Source organism: Colias eurytheme, chromosome 3, assembly GCF_061535395.1.
Source record: "Colias eurytheme isolate Ceu_HAF_F1 chromosome 3, ilColEury1 Martin Lab GWU primary, whole genome shotgun sequence".
NCBI classification, from domain to species: domain Eukaryota; kingdom Metazoa; phylum Arthropoda; class Insecta; order Lepidoptera; family Pieridae; genus Colias; species Colias eurytheme.
Genome location: NC_142982.1, coordinates 2,882,071 through 2,904,666, shown reverse-complemented (window position 1 = coordinate 2,904,666; position 22,596 = coordinate 2,882,071). Strand labels below are relative to the sequence as shown.

At 34.0% G+C, this 22,596-nt stretch overlaps 4 protein-coding genes across 4 annotated transcripts in view; all 4 read left to right on the top strand.

Moving 5' to 3' along the window:
* The first annotated feature begins 911 nt into the window (after window positions 1–911).
* Window positions 912–5,397, top strand: LOC149909413 (chymotrypsin-2-like). Its single transcript, XM_090120168.1, has 5 exons — window positions 912–964; window positions 1,508–1,679; window positions 1,991–2,237; window positions 4,340–4,495; window positions 5,206–5,397. Exons 1-5 carry the CDS (start codon window positions 913–915, stop codon window positions 5,395–5,397), a joined length of 819 nt encoding a protein of 272 aa, XP_089976294.1. The 5' UTR covers window position 912.
* Window positions 5,398–8,551: 3,154 nt separating this feature from the next.
* On the top strand, window positions 8,552–10,884 carry LOC149909412 (chymotrypsin-2-like). Its single transcript, XM_090119391.1, has 5 exons — window positions 8,552–8,610; window positions 8,874–9,054; window positions 9,640–9,883; window positions 10,127–10,282; window positions 10,711–10,884. Exons 1-5 carry the CDS (start codon window positions 8,559–8,561, stop codon window positions 10,855–10,857), a joined length of 780 nt encoding a protein of 259 aa, XP_089975517.1. The 5' UTR covers window positions 8,552–8,558; the 3' UTR covers window positions 10,858–10,884.
* A 3,710-nt stretch (window positions 10,885–14,594) lies between these two features.
* LOC149909411 (chymotrypsin-2-like) lies at window positions 14,595–18,672 on the top strand. The gene is made up of 5 exons (XM_090120167.1): window positions 14,595–14,655; window positions 15,548–15,731; window positions 15,974–16,220; window positions 16,969–17,130; window positions 18,278–18,672. Exons 1-5 carry the CDS (start codon window positions 14,595–14,597, stop codon window positions 18,431–18,433), a joined length of 810 nt encoding a protein of 269 aa, XP_089976293.1. The 3' UTR covers window positions 18,434–18,672.
* A 1,198-nt stretch (window positions 18,673–19,870) lies between these two features.
* Window positions 19,871–22,596, top strand: part of LOC149909410 (ovochymase-like) — a 36,663-nt gene continuing 33,937 nt past the window's right edge. The window contains exons 1-2 of the mRNA XM_090120166.1: window positions 19,871–19,911; window positions 20,908–21,038. Of these exons, the coding sequence (XP_089976292.1) occupies window positions 19,871–19,911; window positions 20,908–21,038 (172 nt within the window). The remainder of the gene's footprint in view (window positions 19,912–20,907; window positions 21,039–22,596) is intronic.

Below are 22,596 nucleotides of genomic sequence, written 5' to 3'. Positions count from 1 at the left end.
TTCTAGAAGCACTTTTGAATCGTCAAAACATATTTTAAGTATCTATAAAGACTTAAGATAGTAATAAAGACTTATGAATTGTCGGTTCTCTTTAAACCATCTGTGTAATCGATTCGGAATGTCAATAATATTATGTTACAAATAAATAATTGTCTAACAATAATATTAATTTCGATTAAAAAAACAATTAAAAAAAATGTTCCTTCCTCACAATTATATGTTAATTTTGCGATAGATTTTATAAAGGTGGATGCACAACATATTGTAAACAATTTAAGTTACCAAAAACTTTATAGTTTTTCGATCGGTCAATAATCCATACTAATATTATAAATGCGAAAGTAACTCTGTCTGTCTGTCTGTTACTCAATCACGCCTTAACTACTGAACCAATTTGCATGAAATTTGGTACGGAGATATTTTGATTCCCGAGAAAGGACATAGGCTACCTTTTATTGCGAAATATGTACCACGGGCGAAGCCGGGGCGTACCTCTAGTAATTAATAAAAGTGAGGTATATTAACTTCTTTAACTAAATATTATGTACATGCAATTACTAAAGACAAAATTTTATGTCTGAAAATATATGTTTTTCTATTTGTGCGTTCTGTTTAATAAATGATCGTGAACAGCTTAGATTAATGATCTAAGGTAAACAAACACACACACAGTGCATCACAAGCATCTTCAAAACTACACAACTGATTTTTATGCAGTTTTTTTAGTAGATTAATTGAATTGAAGAGGAAGGTTTAAGTATATAATTTATATGGTATTTGACATAGCTAGTTTTAAATATTAAAAATGTAAAATCTTCCCTGAATCGTGTATAAATACCTTAACTTATGGTAAAATCATATAAATAGAGCAACAATTTCTAGCTTTCGACATTCCAAATCTATTTGATCAAAATGTTTACTGTGTCTATATTGTTTATTTATTCAATTGCACGGATTGCGGAAGGTACGTTGTTTTAAGTTTATCTTTTTGATATGAATTTTTAATAGCATTTGTAAATTACATAGCCCGATAAAATATTATACCGAAAATGGACCATCAACGGAAATAATTCATGTTGTTTTGCAAATCGCTACAGTTATTCCTTAACATGATCCTCTGTCCAGATGATCATAATATATCGAAAGTCCTCAAGGGTGGGGAGAGCTCACGGTGTATGGGGGGAGCGGTCAAAGGATCATTATTTTAGATTTTTGCTAATAACTCTAAAACTACTTACGTTACGGATTTCTTCCTTCCTTGAGTGGATGTTTTTGACAATGTTGGATTTTTTAGGCGGGAGAGAGCAAAGACCTGACTAGACAAAAAAAAAATAATAGTACATCATTTAAAGGAAATTTTATGCACGTTATTTTTGCTAGAACTATTGCTGCTACGGTTGACATGGTATGGAGACTGGTTTTATACTTATGAGCAAAATACCAAAAAAGGGTCCATTCTATTTACTTGTTATTAGTGAAAAATAATAATATAAGTTGTTAAATTCAGGTGATCCCCTACAGGGTCCACCCGAAACTAGATTAGTGGGAGGTAACGTTGCCCAAGATGGAGCGTTTCCATACCAAGCATCAGTGCAGACAATTCAGAATAGAACCCACTTCTGCGGTGGCGTTGTCATCCAACCTAAATGGATATTGTCAGCTGCTCATTGTTTCGAAAGGTATACCTTATATTTTTTCTTAAGCAGCAGCTAAGACTTCCGCTACTATTTTATGCTGATGATCGCAGATGTGTCGAGTATGAATATTAAATCCCAAGAAAACATTAGAACCCATTTCAGTTACTCAGGTATAAGCATTGATCATGCATTGATAGTATATTCAGTTCCTTCTTTAAAAAAAATATAAGTGTGAACTTTTATTGACATCTGCGTCTGACGGCCTCGATCAGCCTTCTGTGTCCAGTCATATCCAGGCTTTACGGCGCCATATTATGTTCTTTGATGAATTTTGTGCCTTATATTTTCTATAGTGCCGGGGCAGACCAAGTAGAAGTACTTGTTGGAACCAACACTCTTTCATCAGGCGGCACCAGATATGGAGTGGAGAAAATTATAAAACGTGAAGATTTTACCGAAACATCTCGTGCTAACGATATTGCTCTACTCAAACTGCAAAGTGATCTTACCTACAACTCTAAAGTGGCTGCCATTAGCTTGGCATCCCAAGACACTCCCGTTGGAACGGAGGTTACATTAACTGGGTGGGGATATGCTAGTGTGAGTATATTATGTTTTTAGAGGATTTTATTATATTTTATTTATTTATACTTTATTTTTATTGAGCCTTTCAGCATTATACATATATTCATACTCGTAAGTTTGAGTTTTAAAAATAAATGTAACGCTGATGATATTTTCACTATGCAAACATAAATATCCTTTAAAGTTTTGGTTGGAAAATTCCAGTAAGGATATAATAATCAAGCCGTTAGCGCATAAGTGGCCTAAGGTATTTTTTTTTATAATTAGGATTGCGAAACTAACATACATGCCAAATTTATTGAGAATTCAGAATATGATATTAATAGTTAGTTAATAGTTATAAAAGTTTATTGTAAATTTAAATTATTGACTAAGTATTTATTTTTTAAACTAAAATGCCTTTGTAATGGCATAAATCTTTGTAATAAAAACTTAATATTTAAAATATTTTTGTGGGTTAGGCCACCTTTGCATTGTGTTTTACGATAGTTTTTGTTTAATTTATAAGCGTAGGTCAAAAATAAAAATCAACATTCATTAAAAAGTATTTATATTCAGTACATAAAAGTAAAAGAAACGTTTTCACCTACTAAGGGCTCTTAACCTTAGATATTAGCCATTGCATCTTTAGCCATTCAACTTTACCTTTGTCTGCACTTTTGCGGTTAATAATGCTTTATTTTAATGACTAGCTTTCCGCCCGCGGCTTCGCCCGCTTTGTCTAGAACATAATAAATGATATACGAAAACCTTCCTCTTAAATCACTCTATCTATTAAAAAAAACCGCATCAAAATCCGTTGCGTAGTTTTAAAGATTTAAGCATACATAGGGACATAGGGACAGAGAAAACGACTTTGTTTACTATGTAGTGATTTGCTTGAGAAAAAATTGGTTGTCTATAAAGTCGGTTTACTGACGATAGTTGAACGTGACAACGTCCGATTGTGCTTCTTTGTCGCTCGTTCCACGCTCTCGCTTGTACTTCAAGCCTTACATGGAACGCCTCAGAGCGAGGTAACGCCGCATGAGTGATGTTTTTTCGTGCGTGCAGCCGGCTCTATCGAATTATAAGACGTCAAAACATTTTATTTGATGCCATCTACTATGTTTGTGGGAAACTATGGATAGGCCATTTTTGCACGAATTTATTCATGCATATAAATTAAAAATAGGCAAAATGTTTGTTAGGCCAATTCTGCGCTGACAGCCTCTTTATTATCAAAGACAAAAATGTATTTAATATGTAGTATGATTTAGTATTGGTAGACCGATTAGTATAGGATTATTGAATTTTAAAGGTTTTTTAAGCTTCTATCGCGAGCCTTGAGCGCGGGGACCGAATCCCCGAAATTTAAATTTAAATCCAAGAAATTTAGTAACGAAAAACCTCACGCTCCCCACTCCGACGGGCGCGGAGGTGTGGCTTGAAGGCATATAATGCAATAGCTTTACCGCGGCAGTCCCCGAGTGCCACACGTCTTTTTTTAGGGTTCCGTAGCCAAAATGGCAAAAACGGAACCCTTATAGTTTCGTCATGTCCGTCTGTCCGTCTGTCCGTCTGTCCGTCTGTCACAGCCGATTTACTCGGAAACTATAAGTACTACAGTGATGAAATTTGATGGGAATATGTGTTGTATGAACCGCTACAAAAATATGACACTAAATAGTAAAAAAAAGAATTGGGGGTGGGGCCCCCCATACATGTAACTGAGGGATGAAATTTTTTTTTTCGATGTACATACCCGTGTGGGGTATCAATGGAAAGGTCTTTTAAAATGATATAAAGTTTTCTAAAAAACATTTTTCTTAAAGTGAACGGTTTTTGAGATATCAGCTCTCAAAGTCGTAAAAAGTATGTCCCCCCCCCTCTATTTTTATAACTACGGGGTATAAAATTCTAAAAAAAATAGAGGTGATGCATGCTAATTAACTCTTTCAACGATTTTTGGTTTGATCAAAGTATCTCTTATAGTTTTTGAGATAGGTTGATTTAACTGTAATTTATTATATTTGCTGCTACGGAACCCTTTGTGCGCGAGCCCGACTCGCACTTGGCCGGTTTTTTATTTATTCATCACGTGTTTTCAGTGCATAAAGTGTAATTTTATTTTGCAGCCATCTGAGAGGAAACCTGATAATTTGCGAGTACTGAAATTGAACACGATTTCCACTGAAGAATGTCAAAGAAAATTAGAGTACAACAGATATAATCCTATAACTGATCTAAAAATATGCGCAGATAAAGGAGGGGCAAGAGTAGGTGCATGTCAGGTATATTATTATAATTTTGAGCAAATTTTTAGTTACACGATGAACTTTCACGTGCTTGAATTTGTCTGAATCTCTTTTGAATCGGCCTTTATTAGCTGCACCTGATTTTTTTATGCAACTGACTGCATTCTTATATTCTTTAGATAGTTTTATGAACTAATAATGATCATAAGCAGCAGTTGCGAAGAAAGTTCCGGGGTTACCATGATGTCTTATAACAGTACTAGCTGTGCCCCGCGGTTTAACCCGCATTACTCCCCTCCTGTTGGTTTTAGGGTGATGATATATAACCTATAACCTTCCTCGATAAATGGGCTATCTAACACCGAAAGAATTTTTCAAATCGGACCATTAGTTTCTGAGATTAGCGTGTTCAAACAAACAAACTCGTAAATATTAGTATAGATTATTTCCCATGTGGGAAATGTGTTCTCTTTTATGAAATAAAAATTGTTAATGCTCTTTAATCAGGGAAACAACGATATCAAATAACTATATTAGAGTGAGTTTAAAAAAAAAATCAAAATTATAAAGTCCAAATAATGTTTTGTAATTCTATAAATATGTAATACCCATACATGCATACAGGTTTGCCTTTTTACAGACCTCTATAAGTGAGACAATCCCTTTCAGTAATTGTGAGAGAGAAAAAGATCATATTCCTTGGTGGTATTTATTATGATTTGTTGTTAAAACGTCCTTGTTTACAGGAGGATTCTGGAAGTCCTGTAATGGCTGGGGATGAACTCATTGGCATTATTTCTTACGGTGTGTGGCCACCGAGGATTCTCTCCATTACCCCAAGTTGCGGCTTTGGTCGTCCAGATGTGTTCACCAGAGTATACGCTTACCGGGAATGGATAACCGACACAATTGAAACTAACTATGATGCCTCTGAATAGTATACATTTAAACATTCATAATCACGACTCGATAATTATTTTAAAAAGATACTAGCAATTAACAATAATTGTCTGTAATCATTTTTCCTATGTTTTCATTAATTAACTAGATTTCCGCCCGCGGCTTCGCCCGCGTTTTCAAAGGAAAACCCGCATAGTTCCCGTTCCCGTGGGATTTCCGGGATATAACCTATCCTATGTGTTAATCCAAGTTACCCTCTACATGTGTGCTAAATTTCATTGTAATCGGTTCAGTAGTTTTTACGTGAAAGAGTAACAAACATCCATACATCCATACATCCATACATCCTTACAAACTTTCGCCTTTATAATAAGATTAAAAAATTTAAACAATGTGTGATATTTTTTTCATTTTATGTCAATTTCAGGTTGTAATAAAAGAGTCGTTTTGAGTCTGTTTATAACTTTACAAGTTCTAGATATTATTTGATTCATAGAATTTCTTTCACGGTGGGAGGGAAGATTTTAGGATTTTGTTTAAATGTATTCATCTTTTATAGACTTCTCGAAAATAAAACAAACATAATCTTGCCAATCTTTTTACCATACATGACAAAGAAATGTCAGCGTAGTTCGTCAAAAATTCGTCAGGTCACTTTTCCCCAATTTTTCTAAGATCCAATCCTTAAATGCGTACACAATCCACAAAACATCAGGATCTCCGTAGACGCAAGAGTTTACACCACCATCAACATTATTTATTACTAAAGGACCGACAGAATCTCCCTAGCATGATAATATAGAGTTATAAATACAAAGTGCGAAAGTGGCTTGCCAATGTCTGTCTTTTATGTATGTTTAGGAACTACGAAACGGATTTTGATGCGGCATAGACGGATTGATTAAAAATGATGATATAATATTCTCAGAGATTTTAAATTCAACGTAGAAAGGTTTTATTTCTTAGAAAAAGATTTTCTACCTTCAACAATAAAATAGTAATCGACTAGAAATAATAATTATCACAACTAAACATAACCAATAACGACCGTTACGTCCGAGAGCCCAACGCAAAAAGTGTCAAATCCGCTGTTCAGGGTCATTTTTATAACCACCCACTCGGTTCGGGTTGCCAGTTGGGAATTATTTTATAACAATATGATAGATTCATAGAGCAATGGTGGCTTACTGAGGACCCTGGACTTCAAATCGATAAGTCGAGGGGTTTTAGACCGGGGGAGTGTGCAGAGAATATTGATTTATCAATTTATAGTAGCAAAATGTTAATAATAAACATAACATAATGAACATTTTAAGATGTTTTCATTCTCGCGTAGCACGATATATTGAATAATTAATTCGTGTTTATCCTATTTATACCATTTTAAGCATTTTTAAAATGATCTTCATTAAGTTCAGATGCGTACATATTATTATGAAATAAATATTAATTTTCATTAGGACCTTAATAGATAGTTTGAAGAAAAGAAAACACATTTTTAATACTGCTAATTTATCCGATTGAAACGACACTGTTGACTGAATTGCGTAAGAAATAAATTTGAAAAAAATCTTTACCCGAGAATCTATGTATAGAAACCGACGAAGGATACAGCCTATGGATACAGCAAAGCCGACATATTTTATCATATTATTATATAATATATATACGTACATATTGTCCAATAACACAGGTGGTCTAGCAGGAATCACCTAAAAGTGATATGGCCGCCTTTTGTACAGTGTACACCCCAAAAAAACAATATCTTGCGAATAGTGTTATATTATCTGTGATCTTGCTAAGAATTAATTTAAAGGAGTGATTACTTAAATAAAATAACGTTTGTTATTTTATATTATGTATTACTTTATAGTAATACATAGTTAGTACCTACTAAACGGGTTCGTAATTATTATTTTTTATTACATTTTATAATTTCAATTACCTTGAGAATTAAAAATAGGAAATTATGTTTTACTAGCGACCCGCCCCGGCTTCGCACGGGTGCAATGCTGATACTAAATACACTACAGAAAAACTGTGAACATTGTATATAAAAACATAGCGGCCCGCTCCGGCTTCGCACGGGTATAAAATATACATCCGAGCGGCCAGCCGGTACCGCCGCAAACGCTACGTCCCGCAATTTTTAAATCTGTAATATCTCCATTATAATCTGCAGCTCTTCAAGTCTAGAGTGAATAGGCTTCTTCTAGACAGACGTGCTCCTTCATAGATCACATCACCGCTTTACATCAGGCGGGATAGTGGTCAAACGCCTGCCTATCATGTATAAAAAAAAAATCTTCGAAAATATTCACTTAAATCATACGGTGTAAAGGGCCATATAGATCTATATATTAAATGAACAATGTATTCAAGGTATTTAATTGGTTAAGGATTAATGCTGTATTGGTTAAAATCGCTTCGAAAATTAGCCATTATTTGTCGTTAAAAGTAAATGACAAAAAAAGTTATTGTGGGTTATCCATAAAAGATAGACATATACCATCGCGGACTTTTCTGTAGACCTTTTCAATATGTATAATACTTATTACATTATTTTGATAAAACTCGTAGAGTTCAGCCTGCGTTTGCAATGTAAGCGGAAAAATTGTAATTTTTTACGACATCACATTAGAAACCTCAAAAATAACAGTACTTCTCCACTATTTAATGGATGTTATTATACATATAAACCTTTCTCTTGAATCAATCTATCTATTAAAAAAACCGCATCAAAATCCGTTGCGTAGTTTCAAAGATTTCAGCGTACAAAAGGACATAGGGAAATAGGGACATAGGGACAGGGAAAGCGACTTTGTTTTATACTATGTAGTGATATAAAAATGAAAGCCGTTTTCCATTGTCACGACATCACGCGTGAACGGGTGGACCGATTTCGATAATTCTTTTTTATTATATTCCTCGAAATACGAGAATGGTTCTTATATAGAGAAAACGTAAATATGTACCACGGGCGAAGCCGGGGCTTGTGTATAAATTATGTCACCACAAGTAAAAGTTTTTTTGAACACTATAAGTAGGTACTTATAATGTTAATTTTAAACAGCCTTACTTTTTAGTGAATTTATTTTTAATTTATGTGTTAACTTTTTATCTAGTCCAATTAACGAAAATCGTATAAATTGAAATTTAAGACTGTATTAGTTACTTTAAGCCAATCGAGCATACCACAATGTTCAAGTTGTTAATTTTGTCATTAATTTTCGTGGTAATTTACACAGAGGGTGAGTTAGATTTGGATTTTTTATTGATTTTTAAGCATACTTGCTTATTAAATTATGAGTTTATCAGAGAGAGATATTGAAATTTATCATATGGGTACATAAATCCCTAAACATTACTTTTGTACAAGATAAATCGACCTTTTCTTTAACTAAAGTACATAGAATGTAAAAAAATCTACTATTTTGTATGCTGATAAGTTTGTCGTTACAAACAATAGGTGATAGGTCTAAAGGGCTCATCTGTGTATATAATACTTACGCAGGATATACATTAGAGGCATCAAAAGATCCGCAAGCTAAAATAGTAGGTGGTGATAAGGCTCCAGAAGGTGCATACCCGTACCAAGTGTCATTGAGGAGGAACGATACCAAGGAGTTCCACGCTTGCGGAGGCTCCATCATCAGACCAACATGGATACTGACAGCTGCTCATTGCACAAACGAGTATATTTCAATTATTTTCTCCTTAAAAATGGACTTGAAGTCCATGATATGATTTTTAGGTCTCTGACGAAATTACTATTATTATCTACTCTGATGAAATTACTATTATTAAGTTTTTATTCTACTAACAAATAAATCGGCGTTACCGGAATATTATGCTTAATATTTTCGCGTATCAATCAGCCGTTCATTTAATACTAATAATACACCCGCTCCTTCACCATCATGTCTTATCGCGGTAAAATGTAGCCTGTTATCACTGTCTTCTACGATACGAAAATGATGATGTCAGATCTTTTGTGACGTAATGTCCCATTATATCAGTCAGGACTTCAGGGGGATTATAACAGTTTTAATTTCTTGAATTTTTAATGAAATAACGACTTAAATATATTGTTCTTGTTGGCTAAGTGAATTTCAGATGATGAATATTATTCAAGTTTAATATTGATTTATCATAATTTATAATAAGTTTATCATTGGTATTTAATATTAAAGTAGAAATTGGTCCAAAAATTTTTCAACAGAAGCAATCTTCTGTTGAAAAACTAACAAACTAACTTCAATCTATATTTGTTATTTCAGCCTTAATGCAACAGACATAACAGCAGTTGTTGGTACCAACAAATTATCATCTGGTGGTGATAGATATAAGGTAAAGCAAATAATAAACCACGAGGATTTCAACAGAACAACTTTCGCAAACGATATCGCCTTGCTTGAAGTAGATGAGATGAGTTTCAATGCGAAAGTGGCTCCTATAGACTTGACTGACGAAAATACTCCTGGATATACTAAGTGCATATTAACAGGTTGGGGTAATATACAAGTAAGTTTAATTTAGCACTAGCGTTCCGCCACGGCCTCGGCCGTGGTACATGTTTACGTTTTCTCTCCGGTTCAGCCGTTCCAGAGTTTTGCGCTTACCAACACATTTAGCGATTCATTTTTATAATATAGATTTGCATACATAAGAGATTTAACATTCTTACAAAGACAAGAAATAATAGAAATGTATTAAGACACAAGTAAATAATATATGATTTGTCGTTAATTGTGATGTACCTTTTAGAGTGGCACTAATAATAATAGACCGGACGATCTTAGAATGCTTACAACTTATACAATAGAAGTAGATACGTGCCAACTAAGGTTAGAGGACTTTTCTACTCCGGTAACAGATAAACAGATTTGTACAACATCTAGAGGATACTCTGGTGCATGTCAAGTGAGTATTACATACTAGTTGTGCCCCGCGGTTTCATCCGCATCAATTTGAAAAAAAATTTTTTGTTATAGAATTTTTTTGTTATATTACCTACTTGTCGTTTTCCAGCCGAGCATAATCTATTTGTTTGACTAAAAGTTATTTTTGAAGTGAAACTTCTTTATCGGGGTTGGACAAAAATTTAGTGTAACATTTTTGCGTTACGCCGTACGCGTGACATTTTTGCGTTACGCCGTACGCGTGACATTTTTGCGTTACGCCATACTCGTGACATTTTTAAGGTCATAAAGAAGTTTCACTTCTTACGTGTGTACTCTAGTATACGCATACATTTTTTTTCTTAGTTTCTCATTGGAGTCAAAGAGAAATGGATAATTTTCACTTTTATTTTTCTTTCGTAATACTTTTACTTTTACTTTCACTTGCAGGGTGATTCTGGTGGTCCATTGGTTCTGAATAAGAAGCTTGTTGGAGTCGTGTCCTGGGGTGTTGGATGCGCTCAAGGGTACCCTGATGTATATGCAAGAGTATTCTCATACCGAGATTGGATTCTAGGCATAGTTGATTCGGCTTAAAATGTCCTTAAATAATGTTTTTTTTGGCAACTCATATAAATAAAAATGGTAAATAAAGCAATAAATATTTGATGCATGTGCGTGAAATTCATTTCAAATCCTGGCTTATTGTCATGTTAAATATTGTAGTTTATAATTAATCTTATTATTCACACAAACGTAAAAAACAAGGAAATGTTTTAATTTGTTAATTTGTTAATGAAATCAGTCCGTTTAATGTGGTACAAAATCGAGGCTACGCTAAGTAGATGAAGTGTTTGTTTCACTGGTCGATTTTTTTTAGGGACAAGTAGGTGATCAGCCTTCTGTGTCTTACCAGACCGAGACATTTTTTTTTCTTCGTCTCCACCGGGAATCGAACCCAGGACCCCTCGGTGCTACGCTCACGCGTCAACCACTGTAGCAAGGAGGCGGTCAATCAACTAGATGAACAATAATTATTAACTTATAACTATTAACGTATCTGCCTTTTTCATCTAGAGGCACTGGGCCAAAAATTATAATTAATTTGTAAATAAATGAAGAATAATAATATCCCATTCGGCTTCCCCGGGAGCCGTTATATCGGATTCTTACCGACTAAAACCCCACTGTGTTCCGTCGAGCCGCTTTAATGATGGGGCCGCGGGTATTGGTTGGTATTCTTCCGCGACATATTCTAGTAGTCCTACGACTTTTTAATTTCCTCTATTTAACTAGTAATACATACGTAATTCCAGAGATAGGGTTTTTAATTAGGAAATAAGGACATCGCTAATAAAGGTTTTTTCACAGGCCGTTTTTGGAATTCATTTTCGAAGTTTTACGCAGAAGCCAGATAATAGTAAAATTATGAGATTCCTGTTTGTTTAAACGTTATATTTCAATTAACCAATTAATTTGATAATATAATAGTTCTTGGCTGAAAAAAATACTCCAAATATTAGATTTTCATTCAAAAACAATCCACTCAAACACGCGAATTTTTTAGTTTTTGAAATAGTTGCGCGTGATTTTTGGTTTCAAATGCGTGGTATTTTTTATTTTGCTTGTGATTACATTAAGAAGTGTACATGTTACCGGAAATGTATGAAATCAAGGAATTGTATATTGTATACAAATCCTAGGAAACGTGTACAATTCCGATACCATTTAGGAAATGTATAAAATATTGTTTAATCAACTATTTAATGCATAGATATCCTAGAAAATGTATAAAGTAAATGATTTCTGTAATAAAACACGTTGTTATTTTTTTATTATAGCACTTATTGAGACAATCAGGTAACAGTCTTACCGTAAAATAATAATAATAATAGTTCATATTATCTTAGATACTAATTAACATTTCTTAAATCAACTTAAATTCAATCAAATCAAATTTTCATTTGGTAAGTAATCAGTCCTCTCGTCCTGCTGTCCCCGTGTACATGTCGTCGTTGTAGAATTTTGGAAAAAGACGAATTTCGGCATATTACAAAATGCCGGCCGTTTGTAATACGGCGGATTATACAATCCGACTGCGACATACACACCCCTCGTCCCGCGTACCTACCAATATCTTAGATGTTTTACATTTCCGATTACTATTTAGGAAATGTATACATTTCCTAGGAAATGTGTATAAAATAATTCATTTCACACATTTCCGTGCAATTTTAGGAATAACATACATTTCCTAGGAATTTTATACAATGACGGATTTCATACATTTCCGTTAACATATGTCCGTATTTAAGCAAAAAGGAACCACCCAGCAAACACGCACTTCTGAGATATCAAAGGATTTACAAAAACATTTGCAGTTCTGTTAGATGAAGATAAATTAAAATTTATTTTATTTAAATTCATTGATAAATTACTTATATAAGTATGTGTACATAAATTTGCTCTGAATACTCTTAAACTTCTAGATAATTAAGAAAATGTGCATGTGGTTCTTTTTAACATTTATCAATTGATAGGTTTTCTCCTATACAAAAAGGAACCACAACCCAAGGATTTAATGAATAAAATTTTCCATCAATTTGTGAGTTTCCTTTTTCTGAAAAATCTTTAAAATTTTTAATGGTTCGTGCCAATCATGTGTCATGTTAAAAAATTGCGAACACGGAATTCATACGTTGGACTCTATACAGTTTAATTCATACAGTGTGAGTTTATGTTTGGGTTGTATTAAAATGTCCTTAAATTGTTCCAAAATATTAATAAAAATAATTATTTTCAACAAAAAACAAAACTGCCTTTAAATTTTGAGGACTCGAACAAAATTAAATAGGACAGCCAGCTTTCAAATAAAAAAAAAAATATTAAAAATCGGTCAATTAAAAAAAAGTCAATTTATTCCCGAGGAGCATCGAAGCGATCACATACGAAAGGTAACCGACGGGTCCTGGGTCCTCGGTCTGGCAGTACACAGAAGGCTGATCATCTACTTGTCCATAAAGAAAATCGATCAGTGAAACAGATGTATGAATAATGCATCTGCCCCTTACCTCACTTAAAGACTCGGGTCTTCGTTACGAAAAAAATCGATAAAGTTTGGCAATGAAATCTGCCATAATATCTGCGCCAGCCCATAGGCCCATCTAAACTATCGTGATTGCTCGCCCAATGCTGCCCATTGTGAAGGGGTACATCTGCTTCATCAAAAGGCGGATCCACACAGAGTAAGAAGCCCCTCGAAGCATTGTTTCGACTATTCATAATGTAGTATTAAAAACGTGAAGCGTTAATTTGCTCGTTTTTATGAACAGGAATTCCAAAATAATAAACATTGTGTTATATTAATGTTGTTTCTGAATTTCAAAGTGGAACAAGAAATTACTGTAATACATTTTTTTATAAGTGTCGTTTTCCACAAAAGAAGGATTAAATTTATTTCATAACTAGCTGTGCCCGCGACTTCGTCCGCGTGGAATAGTGACTGCATAGTAGTTACTACTTAACTTTTATTGAATAAACACGTACTACCATAAATAATTAAAAAAACTTTTAGTAAAATTTATTACTAAACTGAGCTAAAAAGATAAATGCCTAACTAATTAATTTTCTACGTAAAATTTATTTTAAATTATGCCATATTATTTTTTAGGCACCAGGAGGGAAAGGAGCAAATTTATTTTCCTTCCTTCCTTGTATGGATGTTTTTGACAATATATTGTGCAGCAAATGAGTGCCGAGACAATTTTAATCTCCTCTAAGCCTGCAATCTGCCTTATTAGGCATTAAGCTGGTGGTTAAAAGAATTAATGTTGGCATGCATGGCAAACGCCCAGTGGTGTCTCCATAGAATTAAATAACTTAAAATTAATTTAAAGAACCAGCACATTGATTACTTAATTATAAGATAATTACAAATTTATCATCAAAAGTTTAATTTTCTTAGGTTAATTAATGTACGTACGTAATTCACAATTAGGCCAGGTATAAAGAGCGATTTCATCACGGCACATAAATTTGCTAAGAATAAAGAGATTAATTGTAGAAACTAAAACAGAAATAGTGCTTTATTCCAAAAATTATATTCCTGTTACAATGGATGAATTAATTATGCGGGCCAAGAGGGTAGAGACGTGGTAGAAAGATTAAACCAGATATTCTTCATTGAAAAATATGGTAAAAAAATAATAATATGTTAACATATTATTATTTATTTAATATTTTTTCATACTGAATTTCTAATGTTTTTTCACAGATTGAAATTTTTCATATACATATAACACTAACAATCTACATATTTAATAATAAAAATACCTATGAACGAAAATAAAAATATAATAAACTTTTTATTATTATTTTTTTTAACATTTTGTGTGCGTACAGCCTTAGTTTTAGAAACAGTTGTATATAAAGAGAATAACTTTTTAATATAGTTAAGAATTGAAGAGTCCTCTAGTGCGACAAAATGTTTGAAATACAAGTTATTTCATTATTTTTACTGTCCGTTCATGGTAAGTTTCTTATTTATTACTATATTGCATGTTTTTGAAATGTACCACCCTGGTTTAATAGGACTCGTGTGGGACTATCGGGTCCTTTTTGTTTCTTTCTATGCGGCTTTTCTCAATAAAAAATACAATATTTTTCTTCACCGGCTCCTATGGAAGACTATTTATATGGGAGTTAATTTCATTTTTGACGCTCGTCTAGTCTCTAACGCTTAACCTTTTGAATGAAGTCGTAACCACAGGTGTCTCAGTGGTTAAGGACTCAGACGATCATACCCTTTTTCTACATAATATTTTTCTTATCGTCCATCGGGAAGGCAACGTCAAGCCTTGTATAAAATAGGTAGTTTTAGGGTGCTTTTCCAATAGAGTTGTCCTAAATAGCTATCTATGCTGCGAAAATGTGTGAAAATGTTTCCATTGATCCTAATCTGTGTAGCGACGCGAGTAAGATGTGCTATGAAGATGCGCAGCTCGACCTATATGATGTATCGATAGTAGGATCCCTCTTTTTTATTGCGCTTGACCACGATTTCGCCTGATGATAAGCTGAGATGTGGCCGATGGAAGATGGAGCACGCTTCCCTAGAAGGTACCTGTTCACTCTTTTCTTGAAGACCTCCATGTTGTACTCGTCGGTGAACACAGACTCAGGAAGCATGTTCTAGTCCCTCGCGGTTCAAATGAAGTCCCTCTTACTCATATTAAACGCATCCACCGCAAAGGAGCATAGCACATCTCTTGGTAAACGCACTTTTATGTTTCAACTTCTTCAGGTGCAACTATCGATCCTGAGACGAAAGTATTTGGAGGGAAAGATGCACCAGAAGGAGCGTTCCCTCATCAGGTATCACTGAGAAAGACCACATGGAGGGAGTACCACTCTTGCGGCGGATCCATCGTCAGAAAATCATGGGTGTTGACCGCTGCCCATTGCACAATCGAGTATTTCATTACATTAATTATATTATTTTTTTATGTAAGGTAGTGTCTAGGTGTAGTAAGTTAAAATGCTCATGATAATTTGTAGAGGCGTAAGGTCTTTAGCAGTCCTTACGATTTTTAAAGACACATACTATAGACGTGTCACACGAGACATAATATTTCATTAAAAATATATTTTTGAAAATCAATATTATAGACAATATGAAAGATACAATAATAAGGTAACCTTTAATTTCTTCTAGTGCTCATCCTGATAATATAACAGTTGTTGCCGGAACAAATTCATTGTCTTTAGGCGGCCTTAGGTACGATTTGGATGAAATTATAAACCATGAGAATTATAATCGAACAACATTGGAAAACGATATCGCGCTTCTTAGAATAGATGGTGAATTTGAATATTCTTCCAATATCGCTTCTATAGCCTTGGCAGAGCAGCCTACACCTGCTGGCACGGAGTGCGTTTTATCAGGATGGGGATATATTGATGTAAGTGGTATTTTTAATTCAACTTAAAGTGAAATCGCAATTGCTGGAGTCCTGTTTTTCTTTTATTTAACCAAATCAATTTTCACTAGCTAGACCTATTTTTGGGGTTTGTCATACAAAAATTGATTGTAAAGAAGTCAGAACACCTATATATTTTTAAATTTAATGGAACTGCCCCTTTAGCCAAACGTCAAAACGCAAAGGACTATTCCAAGTATTCCTTCCTGATGACAATTAGTATCGCTAGCGGATTCTATAATCCGCTAGCGATACTAATTGTCAATTGTCATAAGCGTGCGATATTTCGCTTAGGATTAATTGTTCACCCTACCAACGACGAAGACGACCACAAACAAAATTTTCATCCAGTCCCAATTTAACAAAATTGTGAAAAACATACTTAAAAATAAAATATTAAAATTTCCTGTCGTTCTTGTAATTGGATTTCTTTTTGAGATCAACGAATGAAAAAATAGATTTTTCGTAGAAACGGTGGCTCCTAGATAATAATGTATTTGAAGTTTTTTATAGATAATTTTATAATTTTATTATTTTATTAGATGATTTTATTATTTAAACTTTTAGAATTTGACAATGGAAGAATTATATACTTTTGATTTTTAAAGAAATGCATAATTCAAGATTTATTTACTTTGTTTCGATTTTTAAAGTATGAAATGTATGTAGTTCCATTAAGAGGTAACAATACAACAATACTGGGTCGTTTAATGAATATTTATGTTTCTAGTATTATGATCGAGTACCTGATAAACTTCAAATGCTATACCTGAAAACAGTATCGGTAGAACAGTGCCGAGAGGATTTGTCAACGAATGGCAAGCCAAGCAATCTTCCTGTAACAGATACTAACGTTTGCGCTTCTAGGGAAGAAGGCGTAGGTGCATGTCAAGTAAGGAATTTTTATGTTATCTGGAGGTACGGTAATGCCCTGCCAAGTCGAGCAAAGAAGCGGCAAGCGGACCATCCTTTTCTCGAAATAATTCGGGCTATTTGACTTTGTTGTGAATACCGACCGTTAAAGTATAAGGCACTTCTAGCAGCCATAGAACCAAAAGAATATAATTAGTTGTAAGACGTAACTGTTTTTGTAGATGAATAGTTGTCACTGTTTCCTGTCCGAACATGCTTAGCTGTCGAATACTATAAATTGCCGCGTTCTTTTGACTCGTGGCGCATTCGTACGAATCACAGGTACGAATCGTGCCTAGGGGTTCGGACGTTGTTTATACGACGTTTGACCCAACTACCGTCACTTTACTAATAGTCGTTCACTTGCTGCGTTTTGTTATCAACTAACTACATCAATTAGGTAGCTGTGTAATTGCAGTACATCCTTATCACATTCAAACTAATATTTAACCCGGCCTCGTGTGTAATTTCTTACATAGTACATAGTGTTTAAATCAAAGAAAACATGAAACATTCCATTATTTCTGACCAGATTTCTAGATACACCAACAGCGTGAATAACTTTGTAATCCCATACACTTTTATTGGATTACAAAATTATTTATGCAGTTGGTGCATCCAATTTTGTAATCCGTTACTAGGGGCAATCTGGGGGCTAAATATTTTTATTATTTTAAATTTGCAGTTAACGAATCGTGTACAAAAAGAAGCGAGATACCATCAAAAACATTCTGTCAAAAAAAGCCAAGTCTCGCAGCTCATCTGTTTATTTAAAACGTTAATGATTTTTAATACTCATATGATAATAATTTACGGAAAAACTAAGACAGAAACTCCCTTAAATAGGGACAAAATAAATTAACCGACTTGGTATTTCATGGATTTCACAACTTCTCCGATAGAAAAACCGAATTGCGAGACTTTTTTGACAGGATGGATGTCATTGGGAATTTCATTTATGTATCTCCCTCCAAAGTTTTACTGAAACCCTTAACCCTAACCTTTAACCCTTCCAAGATTTGTTTATAGGTCTATCCAGACCGATATAAGTTTCAGCATAATATAATCAGCTGTTATTATATTCATTCTTTATCCTGTTATTAATTGGGAAAATATCTCTTTTTCAGGGTGATTCTGGTGGTCCACTAGCAGTTAACAACACGCTTATTGGTGTTGTATCTTGGGGTAGGTTTATCTGTGGTCAGGGGGTCCCTGAAGTATATGCAAGCGTCTACAAGTTTCGTAATTGGATCAATGGCAAGATCAATAATTCGGATGAATAATCAAAGTAATAATCAACTGACAGGTTCAATTCAATTGTGAAATTATTGGCCGACATTTGGACGGAAAAATAATCCCCCGAATACCACACGAGCTTAAAAATTATCTGGCAATTCCCTCAAGGTTCCCTGCAAACAAATAAAGTCGTCAAAAACTTGACTCCTTCATTTGTTTGCAACGAACCTATCGGAAAATACCCGATAATTTTGAAGCTCTTGTGGTATTATAAGTGAAAATTACTTCCGACCTAAGACCAAATTTTGTTCAGCAAAAAATGTTTGCATCAAAGAAATAAATTTAATTTGAATTACCTAATATTTTGTATTTATTTATTACATCAATTACCTTAACATGATTAACTTAAGTGTTTTTTATTTAACTGGATTTCCTCATTGGTTCATTCGTGTAAGTCTTCCTGATGGAATATTATTTTGCAATAAAAAAATCTATCATACTCACAGACAGGCAGACATCATCAGCCAATTATATTCGTACCCACTGCCGAGATATGGTCCTCCCTTATGGGATCAGGCCGTAATTCAACCTGGCCAAGTGTGGGTTGGCAGTTGTCACATGTTGTCCAACTTTAGATTCTTCGACATGTCGGTTTCCTTACGATGTTTTCCTGCAGTGGTGATGTTATCTACATGTGCAGATAAATTGAAAAATCAAGGAATTAATGCAAGAAATGGTTTAAAGACTAATAAAAAAAATGTGTGCGTGTACTAGAGTACACACGTAAGAAGTGAAACTTCTTTATGACCTTATTTTTCAAAAAATAATTTACTATCTACACTAATATTATAAAGACGAAAACTTTGTTTGTTTGATTGTAATGAATAGGCTCATAAACTACTGGACCGATTTTAAAAATTCTTTCACCATTCGAAAGCTACATAATCCACGAGTAATATAGGCTATATATTATCACGCTAAGACCAACAGGAGCGGAGCCACGCGGGTGAAACCGTGCGGCACAGCTTGTATACAATATTACAGAAATACGTTAGTCTAACACCCTCGTCGCTTCGCTCCTCGTTACCTATTTAAATATTTACACCAGGCGTGCACAGTTTTCAACTTAAAAAGGATTTCGACTTAGGCGGACTTTGATTGGACATAAAGAGTTAATGAGGCTTATTCTTATAAATTTTGAATTCACAAAATCATAATTGAACACCAATCAAGCAAACACGTCGTGTTTACGTCAGTCATAGATTAATTATCGTATACTCCTAAAATGTTTTCTAAGAAACAATAGTGTACTTACATTGTCGGCAAGTTCTTAAAGGCGGTAACTTATGTATTTTTGTTCGAACAATAAATTCCTAATGATCAAGTTGTAAAGGTTGTAAAATAAAATATAACGTTGCTATGTTCGACATACAGAGGTCAAAGTTAATTTTTCGAGTATAATATAGTGTGAAATATGTACCAAAATGGCTTGGAGGGACTCGGTGATTATATCGACTAACAGAGGGTAGAGAGTAGAGACTAGAGATTTCAAGTAATGGAGGTTTTGGTTTTTGAAGGGAAGGGAACAAAACATTTTTTCGAGATTTGGAGGTTACCTGGGACAGCCATCTGGACGCCGTCCGGTTGGACGTCCCAGGTACCGCTGGAAAGACGAAATTTCCAAAGACCTGCGCAGCCTCCAGATTGAAAACTGGCAAGAGATGGCGCAGGATAGAGTCAAATGGAGGCTCTTATTGTCCCTGCGCCACTCTAGTAAGTAAGTAAGTTAGTGTATTGAAATATACAATCAAGGGATAAGAAAAAGTTGGCGCGTAACGCAAAAATGTCACGAGTACGGCGTAACGCAAAAATGTCACGCGTACGGCGTTGCGCAAAAATGTTACACTAAATTTTTGTCCAACCCCGATAAAGAAGTTTCACTTTAATAAGGCCGCCAGTTGTAATAAAAAATATGATGTATCTTTTTTGTCTCACCTCACTCTATGACTGAACATGACATCGAAGACTGAACAATAATGCAAAGGGTTAGAACACGATGACAATAGATTCTAAAGTGGGAACAAAAAACAAAAAATTCCCTATCAAACCCGAGATATTAAGTCAATTACTTTAAAACTCAAGTAGACGAAATTATATCGTAAAAACATGAAAATACCATGCAACATGGGAACTTCGGGTTTTTGTTCGTTTTAAGAATCGTCGGATACAAATGGGTATAACCCTTTTTAGGCAGGGAAATCTTGCATAGATGCCCACGGCCCCGGGGAAGAAGCCGTGGGTTACGTCGGATTGTTGCTCACTAAAACTTCATTAAATTGAACAGCTTGGAAATTATTTAAAAAACCATCAAGATAATTACAAATTTCTTATCAAAAGTTTAATTTCCTTAGGTTATTATAATATGCTAATTAACAATTAGGCTAGGTTTAAAACACGATTTCATTCAGGCATATAAATTTGACTAAGAGAAGCTGCATAATTTATTGAATAATAATTGTAGCTATTTAAGTGTTCTAACGGACGAACGGCAAGTTGTGAACGGCAGAGGCTACTTCAGCCGCCGCCACCTGTCGAGCATCCGTTTTTTCGTGTCAACGGCAGCCGTCGACATATCATTAACTGCTGCCGTCGGTGTGCCGACGACTGCCGTCGATATGTGGTGACGGCTGAAGTAGCCTCTGCCGTTCACAACTTGCCGTTCGTCTGTAAGAACTCTAAAAGTATGGTCATTAATAGGAACATAGTGATTTGTTCCAAAAAATATATTTCTGTATTTCCATCTTCAGATGAAATGAAATGAATGAAATGAAATAACTTTATTATGGACATAATATTATGAAAAAAAAGATACAAATTAGATGAAAAAAAAGGAACTTAAAAAAAAAATACATATGCCATAATTAGGCCAACCACTCAGTGTGTCATCACTGATTTTCAGTGGCCGCCTTAGGATGTCTTATGACGCCTTAGGATGTCAGACGCCTTAGGATTCTTTTAGATATTGATCCAATTGTGAATATGCTATTAATATTTTCTAAGACTGCGTTCCTATTTGTTTTCACAACATGCTATTAATTATGACAGTAACAATCTGGTAAAAAGATACATACTTACAATTTTTTATTTTTTATATGCATTTTGTTTGTGCGAACAGCCTTAGTTTTAAACACATTTGTATGCATAGGTATATAAACGGAATAACTTTTTGATAACTACTTATAATTATCAATTGAAGAGTCGTCTAGTGCGACAAAATGTTGGAAATACAAGTTTTTTTATTATTTCTACTGTCTTGGAATGCACATGGTAAGTTTCTTAATTTTATTGTATCCTAAAAAAATGTTTCTTTATATTATGCTGCTTTCCTAACAATTCCTTCTTCACCGGTTCGTATAGAATAGGCATGACGAAAGATTTTCAAAACCTCTTCCATAATGTGTGTATACGTTTATTAAACAAGAAAAACCCTATATTTCGCCAATATACTTAAATTTAACGAAGATAAAAGCCATTTTTCAAAAAATATTTATTAACTGTGCTAAAACAGCTCACAGGTGTCATAGCGTAGGCGTGACGTCACTCTTACGTAAATACGTAATAATTATCTGTATGCATAGCGAAGTAAAATTAAACAAATATTTAATTATAAAGTGTTATAGAATCTTATTTCAAAGTTTATAAGTGGTGTGCAGTATTGCAATGTGAATCTACATAAAAATAATACCCAAAAAAAGTGTGAGTAATTGTAAGTGAGAAAATAATATGAAATGATTGTATAAATTTGACGCAGAGAAACCCGAACCACATATTCGTGAATTCGCAATTATATTTCTGTTCTGAGTCGATAAAGCATACGTGAAAAAATAAAAATATTAGAGTATTCTCAGCATAAATAAATAAATAAATAAATAAATCTTTATTTGCTCAAATGTGGTTCACAAGTTATTATTTATGGAAAAGTACAGCACATTCGCCAGTTATACTGGCATGCAAACATAATTTCACAGCTCCGCATAATCAGAAAAAAAATTATTACACAAACATTACATACTTATTATAATTAAGTTCAAAATATACTTATTTATTACACACAAACGAACGATTACACACACGAACAACAAAGAATAACATACATGTCAATATTTATGTTTACAATCCAAAAGGTCCCTTACATTATAAAAATTTTTGC